The sequence below is a fragment of the Onychomys torridus genome, chromosome 2, assembly GCF_903995425.1.
Source record: "Onychomys torridus chromosome 2, mOncTor1.1, whole genome shotgun sequence".
Classification (NCBI taxonomy): Eukaryota; Metazoa; Chordata; class Mammalia; order Rodentia; family Cricetidae; genus Onychomys; species Onychomys torridus.
In genome coordinates, this window is record NC_050444.1 from 158,936,121 (window position 1) to 158,956,298 (window position 20,178).

A 20,178-nucleotide genomic window follows, 5' to 3' on the forward strand; every position below is an offset into this window, starting at 1 on the left:
GTACCAACACACCTGACAAACATTTTATGCATATAGCTGTATGCCTGAATGTACATATGTACGCTACATGAGTGCCTGGTGTCTAGGAAGGTAGAAGAGGCATTAGATCCCCTGGAACCGAGGTTACTGATGATTGATCACCACCATGTGGGTGCTAGAAACTGAACCTAGGTTCTCTGCAAGAGCAGCCAGTGCTTTTAACCACTGAGCCAACTCTCCAGCCCCTCTGTGCTACTCTTAAGAGAAAAAATACAACTTTATAGTACAGAGGGGTTTTGGCAGGGAGAGCATTCTGGGAATTGAACCTAGTGCTCTATCACTGAGCTATAGCCACAAAGGACTCTTTTTAAACTTTTTAATTTATTTAATATTTAGGGGGAGGGGGTATGCATCCCACAACACACATGCGGAGGTCAAAGGAAAACTTTGGAGTTGGTTCTCTCCTCCTACTTTTACATGGATTCTATGAATCAAACTCAGGACACCAGGCTTTTGTGCAAGGCCTTTAAAGGCGGTCCAACACTTTACACGCCTGCCCACACTATCTTGCTGGGTATAAACATAATGTATTAGCTTTGTTTTCTTGTTCCTATCGTTGCACTAAAACACACTGGGAGAGCCATTTTTCTTTGGGGGTGTAGCCACTGGTGGGTTTGCCCATGCTTCAGTGGAGCCCCACATCCATGTGTGTATGACCAGCTAATGAGACTCAATGGGTTATTCAGAACAAGAAGAAGACAGAAGTTGGGAGGGGGACTTCTTATGAGTATGAGAGGTGCTTGAAGGGAAAAGTAGGGTAGTGATGGTAAAAATACATTGTAGGGCTGGGGGTTTAGCTCAGTGGTAGAGTGCTTGTCTAGCAAGCACAAGGCCCTGGGTTCGGTCCTCTGCTCCGGAAAAAAAAAAACAAAAAAACAAAAACAAAAAGTGGGGGAGAGATGGCTCAGAGGTTAAGAGCACTGACTGACTGTTCTTCCAGAGGTCCTGAGTTCAATTCCCAGCAGCCACATGGTGGCTCACAACCATCTGTAATGAGATCTGGTGCCCTCTTCCAGCCTGCAGGGATGCATGCAGAACACTGTATGCATAATAAATAATAAAATTAAAAAAAAAAAAAACTATTGGGGGCTGGAGAGATGGCTCAGAGGTTAAGAGCACTGGCTGTTCTTCCTAGAGGCCCTGAGTTCAGTTCCCAGCAACCACATGGTAGCTCACAACCATCTACAATAAGAGATCTGATGCCCTCTTCTGGCCTGCAGGTTGAACACTCACTGTATACATAATAAATAAAGGAATCTTAAAAAAAGAAAAAAATTATTTTAAAAAAACTATAAAAAATACATTGTATACATGTATACATTTTATAATTCTCAAAGGAAAAATACATTTAAAAAATAACTTTTTAAAGATTATAAAATACATAGACTATCTAGGCAAGGTAACACATGCCTACAATTCCAACAGTAGAGCTCCAGCAAGTAGATCACAAGTTTAAGGCCAGCCCAATCAACATAGTGAGTTCAAAACCAGCCTGGATTATGTAGTAAGACACTGCCTCACAAACCAAGGTCTGGGGACTGTAGCTCAGTGGTAGGACAGGTACCCAGCAGTACAGGTACCCAGCAGTACAAGGCCCTAGAGTCCATCACCAGCACCAAAGCGGGGGGAAATGATCCAGGCACTAAGGGGGCCATGAACTGCAATGTCCAGGAAGGTTTCATCCATTTGGAAAATCATCCAACAGTTTCCAGAAGTGACCCCAATAAAGTCCTGAAAGGGTCCAGAGGTCCAAAGTGTCAATCAGAAATCTCTTCTATTATTTTTACAGACACCTAAAGCTAAACTTCAAAGGAACTTAAAGTATGAATTAGAGATGGGGAATCAACCTGCCATATAGACCACACTCTGGTAAATAGAAAATACCTCTCCTTTCCTCAGTGAAATGTTCTAGATTTATCTCTGGAGGCTTCAAAGTTCTACTGACAATGGACTGGAGAGATGGCTCAGTAGAAGAAAGCATGTACTGCTCTTCCAGGAAACCTGAGTTCCTTTCCCAGCACCCACTGGGCAGTTCACAACCACCTGTAACTCCAGCTCCAAGGGAATGGCTGTCTCTGACTTCTGTGGGCACATACATTCATGTGTACATAACCACACACAGATACACACCCATTTGTGTAATTAGAAATCATAAAATAAGACTGTGGAGATAGCTTAATGGGTACCAGTGTTGGCTAAGTAAGCCATGAGAACATGAATTTGATCTCCAGAACCTACATGTGCTGATTAGATTTAACTGTAAACTTGACACAACCTAGAATCATGGGAACAGATTCTCACTGAGGGAATATCTACATTGGGTTTCCCTGTGGGGATGTCTGGAGTGGCAGGGAACATCTAAATTGATGAGGAGGACCAAGCCCAATATTCCTTAAGGAGAGGGTCCTGAGCTATTTAAAAATGGAGAAAGCAAGCTGAGCAAATAAGTGAGTGAGCATGCCTGCAAGCGAGTGAGGAATCGGGCAAGCAGGTGAGCCTGGCGGCATCCATTTCTCTCTGCTCTTGACTACAGTTGCCAAAAGCTCAGGTCACTGTGACTTCCTTTTTATGATGGACTGTAACCTGGAATATGGGCTAAATAAACCCATTTCTCCCGCTAAGTTGCTTTATATTGGGGTATTTTATCAAAGCAACAAAAATGAGAATAGATCACCAAGTAAAAGCCAGGCATGGCAGCACCAAACTGTAACCCCAGTGCTAGGGAGCAGAGACAGAAGAATCCTAATGACTTGCTGGCTAGCCACGCTAACTGAAACAGCAAGTTTCAAGTTCAGTGAGAAGCCCTGCCTCAAAATTTAATGTGAAGTGATTGTGTAAAATACCTGATGTCAACCTCTGATGCCTGTATGTGCCCACACAAGCAAGCAAGCACGTGTGCATGTGCACACGCACATACATACACACCCCATATCATTTTGCTTTATTTTACTTTATTGTTATTCTTTAGATGCCTGGCTTTTTTTTAAACTATAGATAGAAAGGGTGTGGATCTAGATGGAAGGAGACAAGAGAAGAACTGAGAGAAGCTGGGAAAGGGACAACCATAATCAGAATATACTGCATGAAAAAAATCTATTTTCAGTAAAAGAAAACAATTTTTTTTTAAGTTCTATGGATCAATCAAATTGAAAAGGCAACTTAGAGATTAGCTGTTACCCACCGTCTGACCCTCAATAGCAGCTCGCTGGCGCCCTAAGACATCTTGCAGCTGAGTGAAGTGCTGAATGAAGGCCACCACCTCCGCCTGAAAGCGCTGTGTGTGCACATACTGCACAGAGGCCATCTGCAGGCTCACACGAATGTCATGCTCTCTCTGGAGCAGAGGGTCTGGCTGCCCATATCTGGAAATGGGGACAAAAATAGGACTCAGACATCAGCAAGATTTGAGTATTAGGTTGGTTTAAGGGCTTCCTCTCCAAAAAGCTCTAGCTATTAAAATAGAAAACCCCAAAACAAGCCTGTTAATAATTGAATAGTAAGGACATTAAACAAAAGTGTGGTGTGACACCCAGGGCTACACACAGCAGGCACAGCTGAGCACAAAACTCACTATCCGTCCAGAAAGCACCTAAGCCACCTGAGTGCTGCCCCCGCACAGCACCTCCTATCCCTGCTTTAAGGCCGCAGCTGCTTCTGGCAGAGACTGTGACAATCTGGGTTTGGGAAGTAATTTTAAAAGCCATGGAGAAATGGAAGAGGCAGAGCTAGTGCTTCCAGGGAAAGGGGGCTTCTAAAAAACAGAGAGGAGCTGTCTTTTTATGTCAGTGAAATGTGGACTGTAATGTGGAGTGTAGACTCAAAGATAAACAGAAGACTTTTACAGTCACTCGGAATCTAATGGACTGAGATGCCAAGAAAGAAATGATTCCCCCACAGTCAGTGAGGGAAGGAATTCATATTTACCAAGGAATGCTCTTTTGTGCCAAGCAAAGAATTAAGGGTTCACGTTAATCATCTCATTTATTGTAGAACCATGCCATTGCTATGCATAAATAAGCAAATCAAACTAAACTCTGAAGTCCAAATCCTCAGTAGACTGCGGCAACCTCACAGTGAGAAGTTCTCAGACTCAGAGGAGTGTGAGCTAAGGGGTTCGCTAAAGAGTGAACCCAGAGCTTTGTGCAAGCTAGCAAGCACTCTACCAATAAGCCATATCCTCAGCCCACAGATGTTTTTTGGGAACCACTTTTCTCAGCACACTAAAATTGGTGGGGGGGAGGGGAATGAACAGGAGCCTTGACCTTATATAATACCGACAGGCAGGACTATACAACTACATTTTCTACTGCCTCTCAAGAAAGCTGAAAACTTCATCCAGGAAAACCATTCTTTAAAGTAAGCAGATAGGTCTAAAGACACCTTCTAAATTCCAACAAGAATTCAACATAAGTCATACTTATTAGCAAAAAGAGCACACTCAGTGGGAGCAGGACTCTCAGACTGAAATCAGGCAAGAATGCTCAGTGCTACATGGAAGCTCAGAGATGCTCAACTCAGGCCCCCTTCACAGACAGAGGAAAAGTGGCACACAGAGATTAAGTGACTTGCTTCAGGTCACATAGCAAGTTGGTAGGAGCAGACAGAGTCCAGGTCTTTTGATAATTGGGATTATTTCAATCCTATCCCATATGCTTATGACACTAAGTAATCTCCAATACAAATCTTCTTTAATAAAAGTCAATATAAATCAGGACTCCTCATAAGCTAGATCTTTTCAATTTTACTAAAGAAAGTAAAATTTTTCACTGTTTAGTCAATATGGATTTTAAACAGTGAGCTGGCAAGACAGCTCAGTAGATGAAGGCACTTGCCACCAAGTTTGGCGACCTGGGTTCAATCCCCAGAACCCACATGGTGGAAGGAGAGAACCAGCTCTGCAAGTTGTCCTCTGGCCTCTGCACACACACTGTGGGAGACACATAGAAAATAACCGTATGTAAAACAACGTCTAAAAAGGACTCCAAACAGCAGCAATCACCAAACACAGCTCAAGAAAGGGTGAATGTTTTATAGCAAGCTTCTTGACACACAGCCCAGAGGGAAGATGTGCATGTTTTACTTGAAAGTTTGGAAGATGAGCGCCTCTTCTCCACTTGTGGTGAAACGTTCTCTGTAGAAGTCTCCATGTGGCGTGAGGTCACTCAGGGACAGGCTCCCAATGCTTCCCTGCAAGGCCAGGTCTCCCTCTACAGTGTTAAAATTAGAACATGTTATTATAGACATTTTCTGGACTTGTTTTATACATGTGAATTAAAAGAGACATGCACATGCCTCAGACTTCCACTTTTTAATCAAACTAAATGTCAGAAAAACACTTCATGTGCCATTTCTAAGGGTTTCAGAGCCAAAGTCTCAAGGAGTTGAACAAGTCTAAACAACAAAGTCTACACAAGCCAGCAACACTGCATACTAGGGGCACATCTACAAGGGAAAGGAAACAAACTAAATGAATTTCCAACTTAAAGGACAAAACACGGGCAGCTGCAGATAAAGGCAGGATCCTCGGAGACCGGCCCACTGGCTAGAGGTGAAAGATCTATCACGTGGTCTGTTCACTGTACTAGGAATAAAAGAACAAGGGAGGAAGTGTCTGGGTCAGCTGCTCAAGAAACACTGAGTGGGCTTGCAGTGACTTCAGCTGATGCGTGGGGATGACAGTGCTGGCACAGATTGGAAATGAGTCTGCTGGCAGGGGCACAGCCCCAGGGTGAGGAACGTGAGCATGTACTGGAACATGAGCATGAAATGTTCCTTCATGCAGGGTGCAGTGGCTGGTGTATGCCTGTAATCCCAGTACTCAAGAGGCAGAGGCAGGTGGATCCCTGGGAACTGAAGCCTGGTCTACATGGAAGTTCCAGGCCAGTGACTGAACTATTACTTCTACAGGACAAAACCAATCATCACTTTACCCAGCTGTCACCATGATAACCAATGAGTTAACCTGGGGAGCTGACCTCTGGCAGGCCAGGTCAGCTCCCCAGGGACTCAAAGGCATATTATTTATTTTTAATTCCTAATGTCCTCTAACAAAAATGCCAGAGGTTAATCCTCCCAATTAAAGACCTCTCTTCTAGGATGCTTTTCTAAAATAATATCAGGCACAAGACCTCTATATCAGGTAATTTCTTCTCCAAATGACATTCTTGACTTCATGACAGCGTTAGCATCTTTGTCTTCACTACTGCATTACACATTCCTTAGGGGGTTAAGAGCCAGGTGGTGGTGGCGCATGCCTTTAATCCCAGCACTCAGGAGGCAGAGGCAGGTGGAACTCTCTGAGTTGGAGGCCAGCATGGACTACAGAGTGAGTTCCAGGAAAGGTACAAAGCTACACAGAGAAACTTTGTCTCAAAAAAACAAAAAAACAAAACAAAAAAAAAGGGCGGGAGGAGGTCAGTGTTTGAGCTCATGCTTTATAAACTCTACCCCTTAGAACATGGTGTTCTAGTAAGAATTCCAACCTGCAAAAGCTCACCAGAAAGAGGCCAGATTTACTACCATACCCTGCTGCAGAACACCATACCCTCTCTTGGCAGCACCCCTACTTAAGACCACAAACAGAATGAGCTTGTCCCATTTTCCACAGACAGCCCTTTGACCTGCTTGTCTTCTAGATCTAACTATTAATATCTCTCCATTTCACTCTCAGAAGTATCCCAATTTAAACAAAAAAAATATCTACACAAACAAATGCTAGGGGCCCTTGGGATGAGATGGGAGAGGGGCAGGGAGGAAGTTGTACCGTTACCTGCCTTTGTAATAAGCCATCCAGACAATGCTGATCCCAAGCCAGGATTTGGGACCACTACCATAAATAATGGCCACACCAATACCCACAATTAAGCCACGGATGTACACCTGACTTGGCATGTGAGGACAACTAGTTTTGTGCTAGGCGTTGGAACATTTACCAGCTCGTGCATGTTTCCTTTCGCCCCACTTACCGATCATCTCCACGTGTGCTACCAATTTGGACACATTTGCTTTAGCCAGCTCACTGGTGGCCTTGCTCAGCACAAGAGAAAGCGAATGAACCTGGGACACAAGGTACAAAGCAAAAGGCAAGTTAATGAGAGGAACAGGAAACGGCAAAACAGAACAGGTGAGAACGGGACAGGCTTAGAAAAGTGAAGGTAAACCTTTTATTACTTATTCTGTGTGTGTGTGTGTGTGTGTGTGTGTGTGTATGTGTGTGTGTGTGTGTGTGTGTGTGTATCTCTGAGCTTGCACATGTGTTTGGAGGTCATAGGACAATGTGTGGGGATCAGTCTTCTCTCCTTCCACTTCTTCCACTGTGTGGGTTCTGGGACTCGAACCCAAGATTGTCAGGCTTGGTAGCAGGCACTTACACATGCTGAGTCATCTCGCCCGCTCAAACCCATTCATGATGCCAATTTCACTTGTGCCCAAAGCAGATCTGCTAACCAAGCACATGAGGAAGGAATTACAGTGTCAGATTCTGTGGCCTCTCCTCTATGTTCCTCTGTTGGTGGTGGAATGTCACAAGGTATAAAACAAGGTTTCCCATCTTAGCAATTAATTGTTAGTAGTGCATAGTTCTGTAATGATTCACAGATCTGTAAAGGCAGGTCTCCTCTAGAAAATCTATGTAGGCAAATGATGAAAATGACCTGGAATCCTGCCTAATGCCTTTGAACCCATATTTAACAGAGGGCTATGTTTAGCAATGGGACGTCAGTGGACAGGGACAGTGACCTCTTGTCTTGGGAATAGAATTCTCTAACAGAGAGAGGCTGCACTACACTAATTCCAACTACTGAGAATACTTATGTGTCTAAGAATTTGCTGGGTCAGTCCCCAGCTCCTCTGCCTTGGGGGCCAGGCTCTGACGGAAGAGAAGGAAGGAGCAGGAGACAGAAGAACATGTGTGCCACACACGCCTTTGTACTCACAGTCTTCGCAGAGTAGGAGTTGGCGGATGGGTAGGAAGCGCAAAGGGAAGAGGAAAGTGAGAGCAGGAAGGAGGGAAGCACTATAGGAGGCACAGAAGGTGAGCAGAGCACTGTCATCAGAGCAGGGCCTCAGTCAGGGACGTTCTTCCTCTGACAGGGACCACTGAAGGATCAAGACATCAAGGTCCCATAAAAAAGGAAAAATAAGATCCTTAAGCATTGAATCAACTGGGATTACACACCCTGAGTCTAAAAATGCCCTGTTGACAGAAACCCTGCTGTTGCCACCTGAACCCACCTCATGGCATGGCACCTTCACATCACTGAGAAGGATCAGCTGTCCTCAGAGTGACAGGAAGCACTTGCCACTTTGGTGCTATGTCCTCTCCAAGAAGTGCGTTTGATCAGATGCACACATGAACTTCCAATCCCAAATAGGATGGAGTCGAGTAGGAAATAGGAAAACCACTAACATGTGGGGTACCGCCCCAGCACAAGCCCGGGTTCTCTAGCAAATCGATGCACAGGGTACTGGGAGATACAAGAGATTAAGGAAACAGGACAGCAAATGTAACACATGGACCCTCGTTGGACGCTGACTCAGATTTTCATGTGCTGTTTTACTGACTTCTCATTCTGTAGCTGGGAAAACTTATCTCTCAGAAAAGCCTAGCACTGCAGAGACCAAAGGAAAGGCCTCAAGTCTCTCAATTCATTTATGCCTCCACAATTCATTCAGAAAAAGGCATTTGTGCAACATTCTGGAAATCTGAGTGTGGCCTGATGGTGTTGTGTAACACCAAGGCATGTCTGTCAATGTAGCGAGACAGACAATGATTGTCTGCGGCGCGGGTATGGATGTGCACACATGTGGAGGTCAGAGGACAACTTTCAGGAGTCAGTTCTCTTCTTTTTCCATGTAAGTCAACGGCTTGACAGCACACACCTCTACCCACTGAACAATCTGACCTGCCCTAGAATTTGCTTTAAAAGATTTCAGTGAAGAAAAGGGAATAAAGGTGATGTGATGGATTCTAGTATTGGGAATATTGAGGTTCATGACTCATTTCCTCTGTGATATATTAGGAATCCATTGTGGGAAGCACTTATATAGTCCTGTGCTCCTACAGTAGTAGACTGTGCAAAGGTCCCAGAAGCACACCACATCTTACCATAGCAGGGAAGGAGTCCTGAGGCAGATCCCCGCAGGCAGAATAAAGTCACCTTTATAACACATCAAATGCAACCAAAGAAAGACTGAACACTGCCACTTCCAGTCACCTTGCTAGGCCCAATGCCCCAGAGCCTCAGAGCACAGCCAAGCAGTGTGTTCACCCGCCAACCGAGCAAGAGGCAGAACTGGCTTTTCAAGCCAACTGAGTACAAGGTAGAACTGCTGCCACCCTCCAACCTCCCACCCCATGTCCCCACCTCTCCTCCCAGGCTTCCCCCTTCTAGAGGAGTGAAGCCTGCCGTGGGTTAGAGAAGCAAGACAACACCAACATGGGGTAATAGAGTTCCCTTCCTGGCTGTTCCCAACAGTACATGCAGGCCGCATGCACCAAGACATGCAAATAAAAGACCTTCCTCCCCAGGCACACAGAGTGACCAGCTGCTGCTGCACAGGTGCCAGAACTCTGGCCAGGCCTTATAACTTACACAACAGGCCTGTATTGCCCCACACAGTCAACTCAGTGTACCTGACTACTGTTCCATCACAGACTGCAGAATGCCTTAAAATGCTACCTTACAGGTTACTTTTTAATATTTACAATATGAATATCAAGATTAAGTTACAAGCATGGCAATCCATGTCATAATAAAAACTGTAACAGCAACCTTTCACTGGATGCTTCTATGTGCCACATACCATGTGGAGGGTCTCACACTAATCTCATGTAATGCCTGAGACCGCCCTCTCTATAGGCACTGCAGCATACCACCCAGTTTCCTAGTGAAAAAACTCCCTCATTCACCCAAGACCACCGCTGTAGGTTCCAGTGCGAAGCAAGGATTCCAACAGACAATCTAACTTTGCACACTGCATTCCATGGCAGCCTACAGTGAGCCTAGTGACAGCCAACAGCCAATAATGCTGTGAGAGGGTGGGGAGCTAATAAGAAAGCCAACACAGAAGCTGCTACCATGCACCAAACACCGCTCACATTGTGACAGAAGATGGACGGTGAGGAAAGAAGCTAAAGAAACAGAAAGGATTCCCGGAGGAAGACAGGCTGCTTAAATTACATATTCCCTCTTCCTCCAGGTGGGCTTTACAACAAAGCCCTTTCTAAGACATTGATGTCACGAATGTCCATATTTCTCAACAGCCAGACACAGACTACACAGCCCTCAGTCAATGAGAACTCTTTTCCAGGATAAATGTAAAATGCTCACATTTAGATAGGATTCAAACTCATCTTCAGAGGATAACGATACCTTGAGATCTAGCTTGGAGTTCACTGGCTCCTGGAGCTCAGACTCCATGGCAGCGCTGGACTCCAACTTCACGTTCTGTAGAGGGCCCTCAGGCGGCACCTTCATGGCGTGGTTGTCTGCAGTGGAGCCAATCCCAAAGAAGTCCAGAATCACCACCCAGGTTTGCAGGGTGATTAGCACATCCAAGCAGTTAAAGTCAACGTCGATGCTCCGGTTAATACGATTGTAACTAGAAGAGAATTCTGGGTGTTTTTTATCCACCAAGAATATATTGATGTGGACCAAGGAATCGTCAAATTTATTCTTTCCAGCAAGCACCTTGGGCTCGTCCACTGTGGGAGAAGGAGGTGGGGTCAAGGGGTAGCTGCTGTCCTGAACTTCCTTTTGCTTTTTCCGAGATGTGGAGATGGGTCTTTGATACAACTGAAAGACGTTAGGAGCTTCCTCCATGTGGGAAGGGAGAGACCGGGGCATGTCGGGATACTCCACAGTGGATACCGAAGGGCAGGATTGGGAAAGATACTCCTTCTGTGATAAGCTAGATGGCTTGGGAGCCCCTCGAGACACCATCAGGCTCTTATACTTGGAGTCTGGATTCTTCTCCAATAAGTCCTCCATGAGGAGTGAGCGCAAGGCAATCTGAATGGATAAGGTCTGCGGATGGTCTTTACTGAACTCCACCTCAAAATCCTGAAACTTTAAGCTCACAAGCCCTTGGGCCCCCAAAGTCAGGTCACCACTCAGCTGAACCTGCAACTCCGATATACAGAAGTTGGCTTGAATCTGAGTAAAGGCTTTGGCTTCCTTCACAGACAAGGACTTCTGAGAGGTGCTGGAGAAGCTGGAATGGCTGAACAAGCCGTTCTCCTTCCTCTCCACAGAAGGTTCTCCACAGGAGCTGAGTGGGGGCAGGGGGGAGTTAGGGCAGGGGGAGGATGAGGCACTGGCTGCAAATTTATTCAGATCTTCACTGTACACAAGATTGTCCAGCGTCTGTAAAACCTGCTCGTACACGTGCTTGGCTAACACCACCTACATTCAAAGGGAACAACCAGTTACTCCAGAACCATCTTTTAAAATTTACTTGTAACTTTGTGTATGGGGGGTATACAGGAATGCAGGTGCCCATGGAGGTTAAAAGAGCCAGGACCCTTCCCCCCAGTACACCAAGTTGAAGTTACAGGCAGCTGGCAGCTGCCCAACATGAATACCAGGAACCTAACTCAGGTCTTCTGGAAGAACAGTAAGTGGCCCTAGCCGCAGAACTATCTCTCCAGTCCCCCTCCAACACTATTATTATCACACAGACCCTACACTCCCAGTTGGTATGTCTATGTGTAACAAGAGGCTTTAGTTAGTTGGCACCAAGGACCATCATTTCTTTTCTGTCCTTTCTTCTTTCCCATCCACTTCTACTCACAAGGCTCTCCTACCCCCTGCAGAATAATCTATACACATCAACGTGCAGTGAGTGCTCCTTGTATGCTCAAGTCAGCAAAGCCACTCTTTCTAATCACACGAAATAACTGCAGAAAGCAAGGAAAAGACTTCCAAAAGTCTAATGTGGGCACAGCACAGGACTGAAAAACAAGACTGTAAACTACTGCAGATCAGCCAGGCAGATCAGATCAGTGGTGTGTACCCCTTTAATTCCAGCACTGGGGGAGGTAGAGGCAGGCAGATCTCTGTGAGTTCGAGGCCAGCTGGTCTCCTGAGTGAGTTCCAGGACAGCCTCCAAAGCTACACAGAGAAACCCTGTCTCAGAGAGAGAGAGGAGAGAAAAAAAAAAAAAAAAAAAACTACAACAGATCAGCAGTCAGTGGGACAAACAATGGTTAATGCTTTTCAAACAATGATCTGATCTGCAATTATGTTTTTTCTCTTTTACAGTTTCCGTTGTTGGGGCTGGGGTGGGACCCAGAGCCCTGTGCACGATAGGCAAACACTGTCACTGAGCTGCACCCCTGGCGTCTTACTCTCTTTTAGTTAGAATTTCTTATTTAAAAATATTTTCAAGTACATCTTTTTTACTAATTAAGGGCAATTAACAGAGGAATTCCAACTCATAGCTACAGAAATTTTGACAGACTTGGAAAGTGACCGTTCTATAACCTCTAATTTAATCTTCATCCCCACAGAGTTCATTAGTGGAATGAAGCAAGAGAAATGACTGACAGGGAATTTTACAAGTGAGAGATCAGGCTCTTGCCACCTACACACCCTCATCAAATGTAGACATGTGTGACAGATATAATGTAACCGGAGGTGCCTGACAGCACCTGTGAAGTTCTAGGCAAATGAGAAGCTGAGCCAAGAAAAGACCCAGAATCCAGAGGCGCCTGTGTAGTTCACGGCAGAAACATGTTCAGAAAGACAGAAACAACAGCCAATGCACCATGTAGGCCATTCTGTAGGCAACTGACCAGTGTCCACACAGAGTTATGGCATGGCAGATGGGGCAGAGAGACCTAAAGACCTAAAGACATAGCATCTAACTGCAATCTACAGACCTTGCTTGGCTCCCAGTGCAAACAAACCAAAGTGAAGACATTCTTGAGACTCAAAAGCCATTGCAATACATGGAGACACCCAGTTCAGAGAAACACATTCCAAATAAACAAGATGAAGTGAATAAAGCCTGGGATTTGCCTTATAATGTCTCTTTTTTTAAAAATGTCTATTATCCTTGTGTGTACAGTGCAAGTGTGTGTGCATGCACAGCATGTGCAGAAGTCACAGTATAATCTTAGGAAGTTTTTCTCCTTCCACCTTATGTAGGTTCCAAAGATGGAACCTGGGTTGTCTCGCTTTCATAGCAAGCACTTTACCTACTAAATCATTTCACCTGCCCCTGTCCCAAACTATCTCATTAAAAAGAATGAGCCTAGTACTGGAAAGCAGAAACAGGAGAATCCAACATTCAAGGTCATCCTCAGGAACACATCAAGTCAAAGGCCAACCTGGGCTACATGAGATCCTGTCCTGTCTCAATAAAAGAGAGTAAGGGGGACTGTAGAGATGGCTCAGTAGTTTAGAGCACTGGATGCTCTTACAGAGGACCCCAGTTCAATTCCCAGCAACCACACTCTCAACTATCTAACTCCAGTCCCAAGGAATTTAATGATCTCTTCTGGCCTCTGTGAGCACTAGACACATATGTGTTGCACATGCAGATAAAACATTCATACATATAGAATAAAAAAAATTTAAGTTAGAGAGAGAGAGCACGCTGGGGGAAGGTTTCTTGCCCAAAGACCCACACCTAGGAGCTACTGATACCAACAGAGATAGAGATACGTATTCCTGGTTTACTTAAGAACAACTAAAAAACAAACTTGGGACCAACTACAGCATGACAGAGGTTCCACTGTCCTAAGATCCTGAGTCCACATGTTTCCTAATCGTACTCTTCCCTCTAGTCCTGTTAAAAAGGAGAAAGGATACATACACAGTTCACACACACACACTCAATTCAGAGAGGGCAAGCCTAATGGTTCAAATCACATTGTTCCACAGTCTAGTCCAAGTGTGTACAAAGTGGGGTGAGAATTATGTCCTCCTGAGAAAGAGCAACTGGTTTTTGGACATGGGATTAGAGATCCACTTTCTTTCTCTGTGATACATGAAGAAAGCCACTGCCAAGGGACAAAATGACATGGCAAAAGGATCCCATGTTGCTGAGGGATCCCAGCACTCAAGAGGCTGAGTCAGGAGGATTATGAATTCAAAGTCAGCCTGGGCTACACAGATGTTCCACATCTATTAGAATAAGTTATCAACATGAACATGCATTAATGATTATTTCCTTGAATTTACATATTTTCCTTCCAATGCTTAATACACAAAAATATATACCATTATACTCTCAGTATTATATACAATACAAATATAAAATAAATATGGATGGGGCTGAAGAAATGGCTTAGCAATTAAAAGCACTTGCTGGGCTGGAGAGATGGCTCAGCAGTTAAGAGCACTGGCTGCTCTTCCAGAGGTCCTGAGTTCAATTCCCAGCAACCACATGGTGGCTCACAACCATCTGTAATGAGATCTGGCACATAATAAATAATAGATAAATCTAAAAAGCACTTGCTGCTCTTGCAGAAGACTTGGGTTCAATTCCAAACCACATTGTAGCTCACTATCATCCCTAACTCTAGTTGCACAGAATCAGGCACCCTCATCTGGCCTACTTGGACCCCAGACACATATACAGTGCACTCCATACAGGCACACAAAGCACTCACACACGTAAAATAAAACTTAAATAAATAAACACCAACTAAATGTCCCTAATCTGAAATCCAAAATACCCCTGAAACCTTTCTAATAGCTGATACAACATTCAAAAGGTTTCCAACCTAAGAGCCTTTCAGACTTCAAATTAGAGATCAGAGATGCTTGACCATAAAAGTTTGCAAATGTCCCAAATACATAAAGTTCCAAAACCTAAAAAGCATCAGGTATCCCGCATCTCAGACAGAGAACACAATCTGATGGGCTGTCAACTGCCCTGACCTGAAAATCAATCTTGTGTTTGTTTACCTGAACTGGGTTGACGAATTTTCCTTCAATCTTCATGATGCTGGATGTCCCCAGCTCGTCTGGACTGAGAGAAAAAGTCAGCTCAGACTCTCTCTCAATAGGGATCTTCTCCAGTTTAAACTGGATGGTGGTGTTGTTCAGGATATGAAAGGCTGGCAGAAGTGAACAAAAATGACAGACCATGAACACTAATATCTGGTTTGTTATTGATGATCAAGTGTCCTGTATATAAAATAAAGCCCAGGGGTTATCTGATGGCAGGTTGGCCTGGCAACTGAGTCTATGGCTGAGACCAACACTCACAGCAAGCAGAACCACAAGATGGGAGAAAAGAAGGTATTTTCATGACATTTTCTGCTTGGCAGCTTCAAAATATGAAATATTATTGGCTGGAAAAATGGCTCAAAGGTGAAGTAAGGGCACTTGCTGTCAAACCTAACGACCTGATTTCAATCTCCGGAACTTACATGGCTAAAGGAGAGAACCAACTCCACAGGTTGTCCTCCGACCTCCATACACAGCACTGTAGTGTACACACACACACACACACACACACACACACACACACTCACCAAATAAATATAATTTAAAATGTATATGATATGGTAAACATTAAGTCAGTCCACGGACTACCTTACATTACTTAGTCATAAAAGCTAGTTTTCCAAACCAGACTGCCTCCATCCTTAGCTTTCAGAGACAGACACAGCCTTATCATTATGCCTTAAGACATCTTTCTGACTGAACGCTTTATTCCAAACAGAGAAAAGAACTGTTTGCTAAGCATGGAAATGAAGTAGTGGTCAAGTGCACGCCTAGCACACTCAGGCCAGAGGCTGGCTCTCTAAATTTCAAATGAATCAGTGAAGGCCTTTCTGAGAACCACAGATATTTTCAAAGGCATTAGTTTCTTCACCAATAAACAGTCTCTGGAACTTCCCTGATTCTGTAGCTGGACTGTGTGGGTCTAACTGTCTGCATCCAGAATATAAACACGAAAACATCATTCCTCAAACATGAAAACATCATTCCTTGAACCCTGCACTGACCCAATTAGAAGATGGCAGAGCAGGAAAGGTGCATACCACCCAGACCAAGTTTTCTTTTCTATTTACGTTATCTCTTGCGCTAGCTACCTTGGGCTGCAGTATTTAACGAAGAATAGAAGCATCATATGAAATGAGGCCAGACCACAACCGTTCCCTGAAGCAGCTCTGGAAAGCAGCACTCAGCCAACTTCAAAGGGCAACACTCCAAAGTACATTCGTATTTTGTCCAAAAAGAGAAAGTAAAACCGTGCCAGCCCTTCATGAAGCTAATTAAAACACCACTATGATTTTTCACACATTACCCAGATATAACCCTAAAAGGGGCTGAGTTGTTTTCAGGGACACATATACAGGAGCTGGGTTGAGAACCTCCACACATACTCAACTCAGTTCTGCTTCTCACCTTGGCCTCTATGCAAAGATTCAAAGAAATCATGTCGTGTGAAATGAGCCTCCTCCTGACTGTTGGCACTGACGGACCCAGATGGTGGGTAAAACGTCCGACTAACTTCAGGCCCAGCACTGTCTCTGCCTGCCAGCTGAGTGCAATTCAAAGAATAGAGTTTAATGTCTTTGATTTCCACTTGCAGGCGGTCACTTCTGGATTCGTCATCTCCTGCCACAAAATTCTGGATGAATATCTGTCCTAAATGTCCCACCAGCAGCTCAGGACTCCCAGGCCTCCGAGGGATAGACACAACTGGGGACTCGATGTTTATGTTCAAGATGAGCTTCACAGTGTCTGATCGAGGGGACGGAAGGCCAAACCCATAGATTTCGTTCTCCTCCAAGACAAAGGGTTCCCGGGTCTTCTTCGGGGTTTCGAAGAGTGACACCATCTCGCTGTACTCGGCAGTCTTGGTGGCTAAAACTGTGGTGACTTTCGTGGCTGCACTTTTCAACAGACTGCGAAAGTTCTCTTCCAGCTCATCCATGGATAATGTCAACTCCTTCAAGAATTTAGCAGAGTGGTTATAATGCAAGGATGCCATCTTCAGGTTGAGAAAGCACTCCTGTTTCGATTTCTCAACAAATGTGAAGCTCAAAGCTTCGGTCAGAGCTACATCTTCCATCCTGACAAACACGCTTTCAAAATAGCCAATGTCGCTGACAATGTTCTCATAGCCTACGGAATTCCCAATGCTGACGACATACTGGTTCTTCACATTCTCTTGTGTCAGATCCATGAGCTGCAAACAGCCAAGGGAACCACTCATGTCAAAGGAGCTGCCCATCGACACATTCACTTTGGTGCCACCAATACTGGCCGTTGCGATTTTCCTGCCCTGCCTCTCCCCATCGGCCATCCCCACTGTCCGAAGCAGTAGGAGGTTGAGTCTGTGGATTTCCACAGCGACCTCTGTGTTCTGCTCATATGTCGACTGGAGTGTACCCTGTTCTCTAAAGCTTCTTTCCAGGTCAGTCATCGGAGGCTGAGGGCTCAAGTCATCCTTTTCCTTAGGGAAGGACTTCTGAAGGAAACCAATGAGCTCCACAATTGTCTCTGGGTTTAAAATGATGTCCAAGTTATTGACCTGAAGGGAAATCACCTGCAGTGTGCTGTCCAAGTTCATGGACGGGCACTCTGAGCTCACAAACTGATATTCCAGTTTAATGAGGGACTCTTGTTCTTTGGTGAGAATTTTCTCTAGGGAAACACTAGTGGCTGATTGGTTGTTGAGGGTAGCCACATCAGTTAGGAAGGCCACATTAGGTCCAGGGACAGGAGACTGCGCCCTGCTATCCCGGAGGCTTCCTGTGGGAATATCAAAACTCAGGTTCTTGTGGGAAGCCATCAAAAGGTCAAAATCAGCACCATAAGTCTGCATAGTATCCACCAGGAGCAGCCCGTGAACAGTCAAAGAGACTTCTGCATCATACGGTCTCTTCACAAAGTGGGCGTTGGTGCCAAACACCTTGAGCACAGAGATGTAGCGGCCACTGCTCTCTACACCGAGCTGCATGCAGTTCACCTTGAATTCTGCTAGAAGGAGCTGCGACTCCACCAGTACCTCCCGTGTGTGCTGCTCCAGCATCACAATGCTCTGGGTCAAGTTCATAACTGAATCCTGCAAGCTTCCACGAGGTCCTTCCTGGGGGAAAATCTTCTCTCTGATCTGGGTATCAGAGGGTTTCATTTCAGGTGTGGTGAGGAGAGCAAAGCAGTTCTTTAGAGCAGATATCTTGTCTTCATTGATGTGGATTTTTAAGTCTGGTAAGTTGCCTGAGAGTACAGCCCCAGGGTACTTGGGGTCTGACGTGTAAATCAGTCGACGTTCTAACTGTAGGTGAACATTGAACTTCTCAACCACGTGTGTCGGCCCCACATCTATGTCCTGCACTCGCTTCCAGTTGTCTCTTACTCGCCCCACCATGACCTGGAGGTCCATGAACGTCAAAGAGTACCTCTCGTACATCTGTGTACTCATCAAATGAGCCTGAAGCTGTTCCTCACTGAATTCCACTCCAGAAAAGGGTGGCGTTTTCTCCCCATTGCTGCTGCTGGTCTCCGGAGGGGGGGTGCTGGGAGGTGTGGCAAGAGGGGTCTTATATTCTTCATCACTGAACTGATTCTCTTCAGAGGCTGACCCATCTCCACTTTTCCTCCTAGAGTCTTTTATAAGGGAAAATGAAAAGACAGTAAGTAAAATGTCTCTTATTTCCTCCCTCCCTCCTTCCCTTATTACAAGACAGCTCAGAGCTTAGGAGAACTTTCCCAGTATCCACATGGCAGCTCACAACCACCTGTAACTCCAGTTCCAGGAAATCAGACACCCTCTTCTGGCCTCTTCAGGCTGCTGCACACATGTAGTACATGTAAACTCATACAAATATACATTAAAAAATAAATATTTAAAAAGAATCTCAACAAGTTGTAGACATCAATATAAAGCCCTGAGAACTCCATCATAATAAATATTTGAGTACTTCAGAGGCAGAAGCAGGCAGATCACTGTAAGTCAAAGGCCAGCCTGGTCTACATAGTAAATTCCAGACCTACTAGACCTAAATAGAGAGACCCTGCCTCAAATTATGATGATGATGATGATGATGATGATGATGATAGCCGGGTAGTGGTGGCACACACCTTTGATCCCAGCTCTGGGGAGGCAGGGGCAGGTAGATCTATGTGAGTTCAATGCCAGTCTTGTCTACAGAGCAAGTACAGGACAGTTAGGCTACACAGAGAAACCCTGTCTCAAAAAACAAATAATAATAATGCTGCTGCTGCTGCTAATGATGATAATGAGATGAAGAAGAAAAAGAACACTTCCACCAAGCTGAGGTTTTCTGAGTGGATGAAATGTCAAGAGCAACATTGTGTATCTGCTATTCACTCAGTGTGAACTTATATACTAAACTGAAAACCAAACACAAAGAGTAAAAACGTAGAGCTATGAGAGTCCCCAAGCTCATGCTGGGTGCTGAGGCCACCAGCTACTGCCAACATCTTTGCACCTTGTCACTGGCAGGGCTGCGCACAACTCTCTTATGGCACTCTCCAAATTTATACACATCTCCCTTGTTGTAGTGGCCATTTTGTTTCCCTTCTAGAATATTCTTGTTTTACACAATATCATTATCTGACACTTAAAGGTGAAAGGAGAAAACCAAGAGCACAAAGTTGTCTCTAACTGCCACATGTGCAATGACATGCACGCCCCCCCCCACATACAATAAGTAAATAACATTTTAAAAATAAAAAATGAACTTTCTATCTCTAGCACTAAGTATTAATCAGGAAATGTTTATTATGGTGTAGAATGTCACATAGAAAGATAAAGAAAGCCACAGGAAGATACTCCTCTACAGTCCCAAGATCTCTGCAATCCAATGGTCAGGTAACAAGTGACAAGAAAGATACGAAGAAACTAGAATCTTCACAAACCAGTGAGCAAATAAGCCACTCAGGGAAGTGATCCGCTAGTCCCTAAAATGTTACTTGTAAGGCTGCCACACAGCTCAGCAACCCGACTCGTGGGTGAGAATGGAAGAAAACTAAAGACGTGTCTCCACAGACACATGAGCTGCCTGTCGGCAGTGCTACTATTCAAACAGCAGCTTCCGGGCTTGGGGAGGGAGGGTGCTGCAAATGTTTACTAACAAAGAACAGGTAAATAAAATTTGATATACTCATAAAGGGACTAGTAAAGGCCATAAAAAGGAGTGTG

The 20,178-nt window shown here is 44.8% G+C and overlaps 1 protein-coding gene across 5 annotated transcripts in view; it reads right to left on the reverse strand.

Moving 5' to 3' along the window:
- The window catches only part of Vps13d (vacuolar protein sorting 13 homolog D), a 229,558-nt gene that overhangs the window by 170,274 nt on the left and 39,106 nt on the right, over positions 1 to 20,178 (reverse strand). For all 5 annotated transcript variants that reach the window (XM_036179299.1, XM_036179301.1, XM_036179300.1 and 2 more), the window contains exons 19-24: positions 16,410 to 18,620; positions 14,958 to 15,109; positions 10,413 to 11,444; positions 7,005 to 7,095; positions 5,120 to 5,246; positions 3,221 to 3,401 (exon numbers count right to left, since the gene is read on the reverse strand). In XM_036179299.1, coding sequence (XP_036035192.1) covers positions 3,221 to 3,401; positions 5,120 to 5,246; positions 7,005 to 7,095; positions 10,413 to 11,444; positions 14,958 to 15,109; positions 16,410 to 18,620 — 3,794 coding nt within the window. The remainder of the gene's footprint in view (positions 1 to 3,220; positions 3,402 to 5,119; positions 5,247 to 7,004; positions 7,096 to 10,412; positions 11,445 to 14,957; positions 15,110 to 16,409; positions 18,621 to 20,178) is intronic.